Here is a 13,582-nt window from a genome sequence, read left to right on the forward strand (position 1 = left end):
AGCTCCTTGAAGCTGTTTTCTCATAGCCCCTGTTTGCTGGTCTCCGATAGGAGTCCAAGATGGCGGATCTGGGCTGTTTTAGCTTATAGGGGACCTCTGCATGAATCTCTCGTCGCTCTCCATTCTCTGTCAGTTTTCTTACTCCATTTGGTGCTTGGCTGAGTTCATTATCTCTTCATTTGATGTTTTAGGGTTTTTGGATTGTTGTTTTCTCTGTTTGGCTTAGCTTTTCAGATCTTTGCTGTGGAGGGATGGCGTGGTGCTTCTGCCTAGAGCACCATTTTGCCGGAAGTGAAACTTATTCTTGAATTTCAAAAGGGTGCTGTTTAATTTCAAAGACCACTTTTACAATAATATAATAATAGAAAACACAATTCTAAGAAATTACAAACATTGCCTATTATTAGACATTTTAATAGAAGTTTATTTGATTCATGTTAGAAAGATTCTTTTTTTTATATTTCATTTATATTTGGTTTGTTGTTTTAGTATGGGTTCTCTCAAAAGTAGATACTAAGACAAGGATTCAATTGTAAGGAGCTTATTTGGAACTTGAACCCAGGAAACACAAGTAAAGGAGTAAAGTGACAAGGATGGGAAGACAGCCAAATAAGGGTGTGCTACCAAGCCAGTAGTGGGTTCCATGTGAGAGACCTAGGTTAGATTCTGGTCAATGCACCTTACACACAGCCACCAATCATCTGTCAGTGGAGGCTTGTGTATTGCTATGACACTGAAAAGAATTCAGTGGAGTGTCCAGACTAAGGCAGACTAGGAAGAAAAGCCTGGTGATATACTTCCAAAAATCAGCCAATGAACATCCTATGGATCATAACATTGGATCCTGTTGTGCATGGGATCGCCATGAGTTGGGGATCGACTTGACAGCAACTATAGCAACAACATCAAGCCAGTTACCCCTGTGAGTAAACAGAGCTCCATTTCCATTGCCCTGGGAACTTTGGGAGTCAATATAGAGCACACCTCAGAGTTACTTCAACCTGGGGGTGAGAAAGCAGGGCGTTTATCCATCAGCTCCCATTGATCATTGGTGTGGGCTTCCAGGGGCATTAACTCTCTGGAAGTTCCAGACTCCCTGTAGCAGACTGAGTAGACTCCCCTGGTAAGAAAAAAAGAGCCCTCAGGCCATCACAGGTGCTTGCTTTAAGCAGATTTTATATTGTAGACCCCAGAGTTGGAAAATGCCTAGGGCAACTGGGTCGGACACTGATATCATCTACCACACTTGAACTAAAAACATGAAAAGCTATTGGTGAAATGGAGAAGGGTACCTACTAGAAATCGCAAGACAATGCTTAGTTTCAAGTTGATAAATCCTTTCTTGAGGTGAATAGTATGGGCAAAGATTACTTTTGAAAACCAACACATTTTGAATAATGGAAGTCATTGAGAGGTTAGATGGGATGAACACTTTGGGAGGACATTAAAACTGCCCAGTAAAAAGTCACATGACAACAAAGAATGGAGTAAAAGGGTCTAAGCCAGGACTAGGGTAAAGTAAGAGCTAGAGATAAAGAGGATGGTCTATGAATGCTTGAGTAGGTGTGTATGTGTACACATTACTTCTACACACAGAGGAGTTTTAATAATCGGAAAGAACTTATGTCCCATTGTGATGAATTTAGAGAAATAAAAACAAATACATATACACACATAAGTATATATATATATATATATACACACACACACACACATATATTTCCACAATTTCAATACTATCTGCCGTTAGGAAAGGAGTTAACTGGGTCTGCAGGGCTAGTAAACTGTTTGTTGAGCTGATTGTTTATTATCTTCACCATGAGTTGCTTAAGCCCTTGCTTTCTCTGCATTCTCCATAGTACCTGTTCTATTCTTTGACAGCAGTAGGCATCTCAAGAAAAATGTTATATAAGCAGAAGGGCCCTGTTATCAGGGGCAGGACTGAATGGGGCCAGCAGATGACATACTTCAGATCAGAAACTAAGAGGGAGTGACAGGATGGGATTACCCAATAAGCAAGGTGCACACGGGCCCAGTTGTGCCTCCCCACCCACATGCAGTGCACAATTTCGCTGTCCCTCACCACATCAAAGATGTGGTCAAACCCATGTGTTGCTCACCACAGGTTAGCAAGTAAACGCAATTAAGCCTGTGCATACCTTGCTCAACGCAAGCCGGTGCGTACTGACCGTGCTTACTGGTGTATCTGCCCTTGGGGAGTGATCATCTCCGGGCTAACAAATCCCAGCTCCGGTTTGCACTGTCCTGTGCTTTGATGTACATTAGAATCACCTGAGGACCTATAGACTTTCCTGTTCCCCAGACCACACTCCAGAGCAATTAAATCAGAATTACCTGGGCTGCCCGGGTAATTCCAGTGCATAGCAAAGATGAAGGCCACCTCACTGAAAGTTTAGATGACCGGCGTGCCCACTGAGAATCCAGGTCCCAGAGTAACAGGAGGGTGATTTGATTCTAAATCCTATCCAGTCAGGGTAGAGGTGGGAGATGATATGCCAGAGGCTATGAAAAGATGTCCAGCTTCAGGCCTAAAGTGAGTAGAAACCAGCAGGAGGAGGACTCATTGAACCCCTCACCCCCTATCCCACAATCCTTGCAACACAACCCAGAGAAGTCTGGAGTAGAGGCAGGTAGTAGGGGCTTGGTGAGGGGTGTGCATTTCTAGACAGATCAGGCTCATGCGGGCGTTTTTGGAGACAGGGGAAGGTTTAGGGGCTTGTCAGGGTTGTAGGGAGGGCTTTCTACCTTTCATTCTGAGAAGTACAAATTCTCACGTGGTTTTGTTTCTGTTTTTGCTTTTTTCTCTGTAGTTGGGTATAGTTGGTGCAGGCAGTTCTAAATGCAGTTAACTTAGTTCACAACTTGAGTGAGGAATTTTTCACAGAATATAATTCTAATGATTTGGTTTCTGTAGGAAAGAACATGGAATTCTGCCGTGACCTACAAAGCCATAGGAAGGTGGAGGCGGGTAGGAAGAGAGAGAGAGCCTGAGAAATAGGAGCAAAGCTGCAAAGTGGCAAGGCTGCAGTGCAGGGAATACAGGTTTGAAAAGCAGTAATGAAATGGGTCATCATGAGCGTGACAGAACTAGTTTTAAATGCAACAATGGAGGAAAAAGGTTAATTCGTGAAACATGCATCTACAACTCAGAATTAGATTAGAGTTTGCATTTCCACTTCTTGCTGAAATGAATAGAAAATTGATTTACTTGTGTATAGCAAAGCTGGTTTGCTATATAGTATAGCTAGGAACTGGGATGTTTTGGTTAGTATAGAAATTCAGTCAACTGAATTCTAAATAAACCAGCTCGTGAATATCTGGCCACATGTGTATTGCAAACCATAATTGGTTGAGGACATCATGGTTTTTTGTTTTTTGTTTTTTTTTAGTAAAACAGGTCTTCTGCTTCTGGAGTAAGGATTAAAAAGTTAATCTTACTCTGTTTTTTTTCATCACCAAAGCCCACTCAGCGGCAAGCACTGAGAAAGAGCTGTAGAGGATAAATAGCTTACCGGGACTGGGTTTGGAAAGGAAAGCAGTGAAAGATTTGTTACTAGAGTTTTAATTTTAAACAGAATAAGGATGGTTAAGTCCAGTTACTTAGGCCTTACTTATGAACCTCTTGGGGACAAACTTTATCCCATTTCTGTTCTTGTGTTTTCCCAGAGACCCAGGTCACAGTCTGCATGATCACCGAGCCAGTGGAAGGTATAAGTGTTAACTATCCAGAAAAAGGTTGCATGTGTCAAATCAATAGAAACAGTTCTCTGGCAAATGTTGTTATCAGTTGCATGGAGTTGGCCCTCGATTCATGGCAACCCCATGCACAATGGAACAAAATGCTGCCTGGTCCTGTGCCATCCTCACTATTAGTGTGGATTGGATCATTGCGATTCATAGGGTTTTCATTGACTGGTATTTGGAAGTAGATCGCCAGGTCTTTCTTCCTAGTCTACCTTAGTCTTCTTGGTCTGTCTTAGTCTAGAAGCTCTGCTGAAACCTGTTCAGCATCATAGCAACACACAAGGCTCCACTAACAAATGGGTGGTGGCTATGTATGAGGTACAGTGGCTGAGAATCTAACCTGGGTCTTCCCTATAGAAGGTGAGAATTCTACCAATGAAGAAACAATCCCTCATCTCTGGCAAATAGGGACCCTTATTTCTTAGTTTTTAAACATAATTGTATGTTAAACAGGCATTTGCTATATTTATGTTTGTTTCAACTACACAAACCAGAAAAGGTTGTGAGGTAATTTTTTCACCTTACATGTATTTTTCTTTCCCTTCTTTACAACAGCTGAAGCATTCTGAGAAATCACAACACTTGTAAAACAGAAAAACCAATACACTTTCAATTCTTTCCCTTTTTCTCATTTATTCAAGCAGTGTAACCTTTTCTCACCTGCCTGAATCAATTCATATACTAATTGTATTATTTTCCTCTCTGTATATCTTGTCACAATACTGTGAATAAAGAAGTCTTCAAAAGCAAATGCTATACTGTTCATTGCTCCAGCTTGAAAAACAAACTTTTATTCATAATGGCATCCTGGGGCTGTGATATATTTGTATAAATTACATTGTATGCATATTCCTGTCCTCAACCTACCTAGAGGTCCAGCTCATCCTGTCATTTCCTGGTGTCACTGTCAAGCACTTTTTCCTCAGAATAAGACCTTTTATTATAATTTTTAAAATCTGCATTAAAGTGACTGACTACTCCATAACAAAGGCATATACAGGTATGTTAATTTTAAACCAGTCTATAATTACTTTCGGAGCTCCTGGCACACTGTCTCCCAGGGCCAAAGAACTGGAAAGTAAATTAAGGTTTGAAACACAGAACAATGCAGTCTTTCTTTGTCTTTTTCCATATCCATAAAATGTTTATGAATCATAGTCTATCTTGAGAATAATTAACCACTTGATTACACTTCTTCCTGGCTTTAGTGGCAATACTCCCATGATAATAGCTGGTATTTACTGAACAATTAATACATAGCAGGCATTATACTACAAGCTTTATGGGGACTATCTTATTTTACTCTTAAAAAGACTCTGTTAACTTTATTCTCATTTTACAGAAGAAATTAGGTGGCTAACTCAAGGGATTACAATCCAGACCGTCTGAGGCTGGAGCCTACCCAGTTACCCATTGCCGTCGAGTCAATTCCAACTCATAGCAACCCCTCATGATGGAGAAGAACAGCCCCATAGGGTTTCCAAGGCTGTAGATCTTTATAGAAGCAGACTGCCACATCTTTCTGCTGTGGAGCAGCTGGTAGGTTTGAACTGCCAACTTTTCTGTTAGCAGCTGAGCATTTAACCACTGTGCCACCAGGCCTAACCATTACTCTAGACTGCCTCATTAGAGAAGGGTTACTTTAAATAAAAATAATCATTTAAAAATAGTGCACACACTCCACCAGACTGAGTCCAGTACAGCTAGATGGTGCCCGGCTACCATCCCTGACTGCTCTGACCGGGATCACAACAGAGGGTTCTGGACAGAGCTGGAGAAGGATGTAGAACAAAATTCTAACACACAAAAAAACAAAATATTTACTGGCCTGACAGACTGGAGAACCCCTGAGAGTATGGCCCCCAGAAATCCTTTTAGCTCAGTGGTGAAGTCACTTCCGAGGTTCACCGTTCAGCCAGGGAATGGACAGCCCCATAAAACAAAATGGGACTAATGAGGCACAGTAGTCCAGGGACAAGGACTAGAAAGCAGAAGGGAACAGGAAAGCTGGTGATAGGGGACCCAAGGTTGAGTAAGGACAGTGTTGACATGTAGTGGGGTTGTTAACCATTGTCATAGGGCAACATGTGTACTAACCGTTTAATGAGAAACTATTTTGTTCTGTAAACCTTCATCTAAAGTGAGAATAGCAGCACAACTGGAAGAACGTAATCGATGTCACTGAACTACGCATGTAGAAGTTTTTGAAATGGTGTAACTTTGGCTATGTATATTTTCACCAAAAAAAAAAACAGGTTGAGAAGGGAGAGGCTTAACATGTTGTGAGGTTGTTAACCAATGTCATAAAACAATATGTGTACTGACTGTTTAATGAGAAACTGTTTGTTCGGTAAACCTTTGCCTAAAGTACAATAATAAAATTAAATTTTAAAAAAAGGCAAAAAAAAAATAGTGCACATAATTAAAAGACAATATAAGAAACACTATTATTGGTAGTGATCTTGTGTGTTGGTAGTGATCTAGGTTAGGCAGGGGCTGTTAATAGCAATCTGTGACATTGAAAAATTCTGTATGTGGTGGGACGCTAAATGTAGGTATAAAGAACTTATTGGGAAATGTTTGCAATGTGGAAAGTTAGTTGATAAAAATATATTTAGTTTACTAGAAGATAATTATGGGTCAGCTTTACAGAGTCTAAAACACACAGATGCCAGATTATATCTGTTACAAGCTGTCAAAAATGTTTTCTATTGATCTGACATTGTCCAGGGATTGTTTCGAATCCACATAATCTTACTGAATGCTGTTTACATAATGATTTTGCAACAGCAGTTGTATGCATAAATATACATAGTGTCATGCAGTTCCCAACTGGTCCACATCAGACTTGGCCACAAGGAGTGAACGTCAGGAATAGTTTGTACTTTTGACATGAATTCAGCGCACCAATTTTCACATGAAGGCAATTACCTAAGCACCGTAATGCACTGGGTACTTCTAAAATATTTGGAGCGCCATCTACTCTTTGCTAAAGCCACTTAAAAAGAAAAGAAAAAAAAAAAAAGCAACTCCAGAAAGAAAGAGATTTCCAGGACTTTACAATTCATACCCAAAGAGCCCCTTAGCACTGTATAAATACGGGGCAAAGAAAAGGAAGACTAAATTCACATGGGAAGATGAAAGTCAAACCCTGAGTGTGAGAATACCACACAAGAAGGGAAGTCCTAGACTGCTAATGGGCACAGGGTTTCTTTTGGGGCTGATGGAAATGTTCTAAAGTTAGACGGTGGTGATGGCTGTACAACTCTGTAAACATACTAAACAACCATTGAATTGTATACTTAAAACATGAATTTTATGGTATGCAAATTATATCTCAATAAACCTGTTAAAAAATAAGATGAAGAAGAAGGAGAAGGAGGAAATTCCCAAAGAGCGAGACAGAAACCATTGTACAGTCAAGTGAAAATGAACTTAGAAAAGAGGTGATGGTAGTTTCATACCAATAACACATTTTTTCTAATGCCTGCTCCAGGATATTCCTAGATACTCCCTTAAGAATGAAGAAATGGCTTATTCATAATGTAACTTTCTTCCCAACTGGAGCCTGGCTATAGTGGATGGATTAAAAACATCCCTCTTAAGTGGTCCTTTCCATTCTGACATTAAGAACCTACTGATTTTCTTTGGCACAGAACGCTGACAACTCAATCCTAAGGCAAAATAATAAACACAATGTTGATGTGATATTTCTAACCTAAATATCAACAGGAGACATGCTGACTGGTTTATAATCCCTTAATGAGGGTTGAATTTCATTCATATCACTGAAAACAGTAAGGGCTGTTTTGAAAAGTGATATCTAAATGGATGATGTTAAAAACAATAGTACCTACCAAAGCTGCCTAATAAAGTTCCCCAACCCATTCTTTAAGAAGCTGACCCTGCCCCTCCTCCTCACCACTGCCCTCAGACTATGATTGCCCAGAATGGCTCCTTTTTCTAATTTACATAAGGATATTTTATAGGCCAGCAGTGATACTGCTGTTAGAAACATAAAGCATGACACAGTCTAGAATGTATAAACGGAACATTGTGCATAGTTTAAAATGTCTGGCATAAAGAAACGTTCCTATATTTTGTCCCCCATTTTTTTTATACTTCAGAACCTCTTTTTCAGTAGGTATAAGACAGTCTGAGCAATTAGCAAACAGAAGGTAGGTTTAAACTTCAAGGTAGCTTAATCTTCAAAATTTGTTTAGCCCAATTGCTGATATCCCAGACAAACATTTACCAAATAGTCAGCTAATTACGCTGAAACACCTGATTCCATCACATTAGGAAGGGAAAAGGCGTTCTGGACTTAATTATTATACCTATGAAATTATTTACTAATTGTGACGTTAAGTATTGTCACAAATCCAAAACAAATGTTCTTTCTTTTAACTCTAAGTAAACTTAATTTCAAAATTAGTATTAATTACTATATAATCAACAAAATAAATATTGTTGGTCAGGGTCAGACTTAGCAGAAAGATAAATCTCAAGTACGTTCAATAAGAAAAGAGACTGAGAATACTATCAAAGTCAACAACAGCTGAGGTAGGGACAGAATTAACTGCCCGACTCTACTAGCAAACATTTTGTTCTCGATCCTTGCTGATAAAAGTAGTGATTTTTAGTATACATTTAGAGAGCTAGAGTTAGAAGTTCAAGTGAATGTCTAAAACTTATGATTATTTTACAGGGCCCCTCTACAATCAAATTTGACATTTATCTCAAATTCCCAATAAAGATTACAAAGTAAAAATTCATTTAATTTTCTAAGATAATAGATGATTTTTTTTCATTTTCACAGACTTCTGCATATAACAAACCAAAACCCATGGCCATCGAGTCAATTCTGACCTGTAGCGACCCTATAGGACAGAGTAAAACTGCCCCATAGGGTTTCCAAGGCTGTAATCTTTACGGAAGCAGATAGCCACATCTTTCTCCCGGAGAGCGGCTGGTGGGTTCGAACCGCCCACATTTTGGTTAGCAGCCGAGCGCTTAACCACTGCGCTACCAGGGCTCCTTCTTCTGGGTATAGTGGACATTCGGTGCATGATGTTTATGTGTTTATTGTTACAAGATTCTCCTTTATATTGGATTTATATTGCATTGCTTTATGTATGGCTTGGGGCTAGTCATTCTTTGTGGAATTATCAGATATTTTTGACGTGTCTAAAGATAGAAAATGAAACTGAGGTTCAGAGAGGTTTCTACATGCCCAGAGTCATGCAGATATTCAGACTTCTAGTGCATGGTTTTCTATGACTCTCACACATGTTATTTAATTATTTTACATGCATAAAGACATGGTTATTTCTTACAGTAATAACCTACATTTACAAAGAGCTTAGAGAGGACACTTTTTTTTTTTTTTTAACTTAGCATCCATTAGTTCTTCTTTGATAATTATATGCTGATTTTTTTCTGGGGAAACTTCCACCCTAATCTGTTGCATTTGCTAATTCCCCTGATGTAAATATTCTCACCATGGCTGATTTCAAGCATTAACATGAGTCAACTGGCTCACAAATTCCTGAAAAGTTAATAATTGGGAAGTTGGTGCAACCCAGTTCCAGCATACCACTGCAGCTTACATCAAACCTCCTGAAGCCAGCTCTTCCACAAGACTGCATTTTTGTGAGCCTATAATATTTTTTTTAGTTTAAGCCACTTTGGGGTGCGTCTTGTACTAGAAAAAGACTTAACTGATACCAAGTTTTATGGGTAATGAAATACTTTTCACATAAACTGCATGTTGCCACATTGTTGTTGTTGCTGTCAAGTCAACTGCAACTCATGGTAACATCATGTGTGCAGAGTAGAACTGCTCCATAGGGTTTTCTTGGCAGTAATCTTTATGGAAGCAGATCACCAGGCCTGTATTCCAAGGAGCTTCTGGGTGGGTTTGGACGGCCAACCTTTCAGCTAATTTGCATCACTCAGGGTCTTCTGGCCATATTAAACCTCCACAATAACACCGTGAGGTAAGCATTTCCCCATTTTACTGAAGAGAAACTGAGGCTCAAGGGGGTTAAAATTTAACCTATAAATTTGGTCTATATAATTTTCCAGACCCAGTCCAAAATGAAAATGTAGGACCCCTTGTTAAAAAATTAAGAATTTCAAGACGGTGACAGCAGAGTATTAAACTAAATGCAGGGCACTTCCAGGCATGAGGCCTTGTGCAGTTGCACAAATCACACATCTGTGAAGCCAGTCCTGAGTGTATGTCTTTCAGCTGGTAAAGTGGAAAAGGTGGGATGTGAACTCAGATCTTGAAGCCAAATACCCTTATATTCTATTGCACTGCTCCCCTAAGTAAAGACTCTGTAAATAAATTGCTAATATTTATATGTAGAATTTGTTATTTAAATGATTAGTAATAACTATGTCTTGTATTGTTGACCAATTTCAAGTAAACACACACATATACATCTACACTTGACTCCATGACTCCTATGTTGCATCGCCTATATCTTAGATCACGAGTATATTCAGTTTTAATTTCTTATTTATATTACATTTCCTTTAGGCAGCATTAGAAAGAAATCTTGCCAGAAATTTACTTAGCTACCTATATTGCACATTTTTCACTCTTCAGACAAAGCTAGAAAAAGACAAATAATTATTTCATGTATTGCAATTTTAATTGTTCTACCTGACTTACTCCCCGCAATTGTCTTTTTTTTTTTTTTTTTTAGGTTAGGCAATTCTGTATGTCTTAGGGATTTTTATAAAAACATATCCATTTTTGTCTCCCATTACGAAATTTCAGTGATATCCCAGTGTCTTTCTTCTTCCCAGAAACCATCGGCCTAAGTGCAGCTGTTTACAGTGCAATTACTATTTTCAAAGCACCAAGCTCAGTCTGATGAGTTTTATTACTTAGCCTCTCACATTCAAAAATCATTGTCGTCCAGGAAATAAGTGGTGATATATGATAATAAAGTAATGAAGTGTGAAAAAAAACCTCTTTTATATAAAATAGCATTGGAAGTTTCCTTATGCAGTTTTATGTAGCATCTGGGTTGTACTACTAAATTTTTGATGATTTTCAAGAAAACAGAAAACTCTCCACAATAAACAGCTGAATAATACTTCAAATTTAATCTATGCAAACAACCAGCCAATAGTTTATCATGAATTATAACATCTATGCAAACAATCAGCAGATAGTTTATCATGAATTATAACCTAGAAACTGAGACTCAATATAAAACTCAATATAAACATTTCTCTCAACATTTCTATTTACCTGCTGACTAACCTAAGATATTTAATCTTTGTTTATGTGTGAAACAGTGGAAGCTGAGGGGAAAAATATTCTAGCAGGATTCCCTAGAAATGTGGAAAAATGCTACAAGTAAGTCAGTACACATATATACTTTAAGATGGTTTCCAAAACGTTTAAAAATTATAATTTTTGTTAAGGAGAAATTGAAAATAAATGTACCACCAATGAGGTGGAATTTCTACCTTTGGCATTGAAATGAGATCATTTCAACCACATGTGATTTACTTAGCAGCCATAGTAATATTACCTGCTCGGATCTGTTCTGGTGCTGGTATTGGTATTGAGAAAAGGTATTATGAGTAGAAGCAATTTCATCCTTCTCAAATTGTCTCTTCACCCTGGCCAAACCACCAGGTACAGTGCACATCTCTGATTCCTCCATCATCTAAGGTGATTTAAGAGAAAAGAAAATTCAGCTTTCTATTTAGCTCAGGATGGAATTCTCAAACTTTTTTTTTTAGTAGTTGACATTTACCGATGGTTGGTATTATAAAAAGTATTAATATACACACTTAGTTCAGCAGGCTCTTACCCAAAACTCTAATAAAATTAGTCTCTCCACATTGTTTTATCATTTGTCAGCCTTTTGATATAAAGACAGAAGAATCTTTAAAGTATAGAGTTAATTCTCCTTATCTCAGATAAATTTTGACACCTGGAGATTAGACCTATTAGAATATGTTTCTATAATAATACACAGAGTAGTGAGTAGTAGAATAATGGATTCAATTTCAGCCCAAAATAAAGTTGTCATTAAAATACCAAACAACCTATATAAGTAATACAATGTTAAGAAGAGTTATCAAAATCACTTTGACTCACTCTAAAATTTATTTAAATAATTAAGGATGAACAAAATAAAGAACCTTAGAGCATGTTTTTTGCAAAAATATTAACATCAGTAATAATAATGGCTAGCTAAGGCATTGTGCTAGGTAATATTGTATGTATGTGCATATATTCTTTCATTTAATATTTCTCCATATTCTGTGAGATATGGACACTTCTTGTTCTCATTTTAAAATGAGTAAATTGAGGTTTTGAGAAGTAAGGCAGCTTGTTAGGTCCTCACAGCTAGGATGTGAGTGTTGGAGCTGAAACTTGAACCCACATCTAACTGTCTTAGTCACTAGCCTCAAAGGACAGGCAGTAAAACAGGAGTTACATTACTCCAGGATTGGCATACCCCAGGACTCAGTTCTGAGCACTGGCATGTGAGAAATAGGGGGTTTAATGTTAGAATGGTTCTAGTCGATTATGTCATTTTACAGATGAGAAAACTGACTTTGATAGGTATAAGTGGGAGCAACTTGAAAAACACTTGAGGAGTTCTGTCTGAGTTTATGCTCCCTTGGGAAGCACAGAAGTAGCTCAGGGTTTTGATGATTTAGCATACTCCAGAGCCCAGCAAGTATTCAAGCCCAGATGGGATGACAACTGTCAAGCAAACAGGTCCCGTGCCAGCCCGCGAGAGCAGGTCTCCTGAGGTCTGGCCCGGTCCTGATATAACCTTGGAAGCCTTGAGACTTGAGAGTAACTGGTAGCCCAAGAGCTGAGGCTCCCAAACCATGGGTTGTGGACTCCTAGGGGTCCTGGAATCTTTAACCAAATATATAGTTTCACAAACAGATACTGAAAATACATGTACTATCTTGGGGTTTACCATACTCAAAACTATTTATATACTGAATTTATACTCCAGATTATCTGAATTACTAACAAATACTCAAGTGGTTGCTTTACCAAGGTCATAATGCTTCCCCCTACAATGGACTATCAAATATTTCAGAATGTGCACATTGGCTCTACAGGAAGGGGGAGAAGATAGTACATTTATATGTACTATATATATAGTCTATCAAATTCTGCAACAAACTTCAAATGTAAACCTTGGCCAATTACTGTCATATGATACATGGTAAGGTCATGAGAAAGTACAGCATCCCTTTTGAAATATAAGATAGTGCAAAGAAGGGAAGGGGTGAATTAAGGCCACGATTTTTCTTTTCCCCCTTTGCCATTTAATTTACATAAATGATCTTCCTGGATATATCTTATATAGACCATATTTAAGTATTAGATTATACAAATGAAATTAGATATGGGTAAAAAAATTCAACAGCTAAAAACAATGTCCAAATTATATGCAAATTAGTCTGGTAAGCCTCAGTATTATGCTAGGGGCTGGATATTTTCCTAGTATGTGCATTTTCATAAAAATATCAGTTCTTATAATGGACAGGTTGCCTCTCAGTTACCAGATGGTTACCAGCGTTTGGTTTGGGATCAGATCACTTTACACATGTGAAAATGCATACAGTTGATTATTTCTGATCATAGTACTGTTATTACCCCTATAATAAAAACCAAAAAAACAAAACTCGAAAAAAGCAAACCCATTGCCGTCCAGTCGATTCCAACCCTAGTGACCCTATAGGACAGAGTAGAACTGCCCCATAGGGTTTCCAAGGAATGGCTGGTGGATTTGAACTGCTGATAATTTTTGGT

At 38.2% G+C, this 13,582-nt stretch overlaps 1 protein-coding gene across 2 annotated transcripts in view; it reads right to left on the minus strand.

The window, feature by feature from the left end:
- XIRP2 (xin actin binding repeat containing 2) overlaps positions 1–13,582 on the minus strand; it is a 151,945-nt gene that overhangs the window by 44,586 nt on the left and 93,777 nt on the right. For both annotated transcript variants that reach the window (XM_004375555.1, XM_023730603.1), the window contains exon 3: positions 11,322–11,459. In XM_004375555.1, coding sequence (XP_004375612.1) covers positions 11,322–11,459 — 138 coding nt within the window. The remainder of the gene's footprint in view (positions 1–11,321; positions 11,460–13,582) is intronic.

The sequence above is a fragment of the Trichechus manatus genome, unplaced genomic scaffold (assembly GCF_000243295.1).
Source record: "Trichechus manatus latirostris isolate Lorelei unplaced genomic scaffold, TriManLat1.0 scaffold00037, whole genome shotgun sequence".
Lineage (NCBI taxonomy): Eukaryota > Metazoa > Chordata > Mammalia > Sirenia > Trichechidae > Trichechus > Trichechus manatus.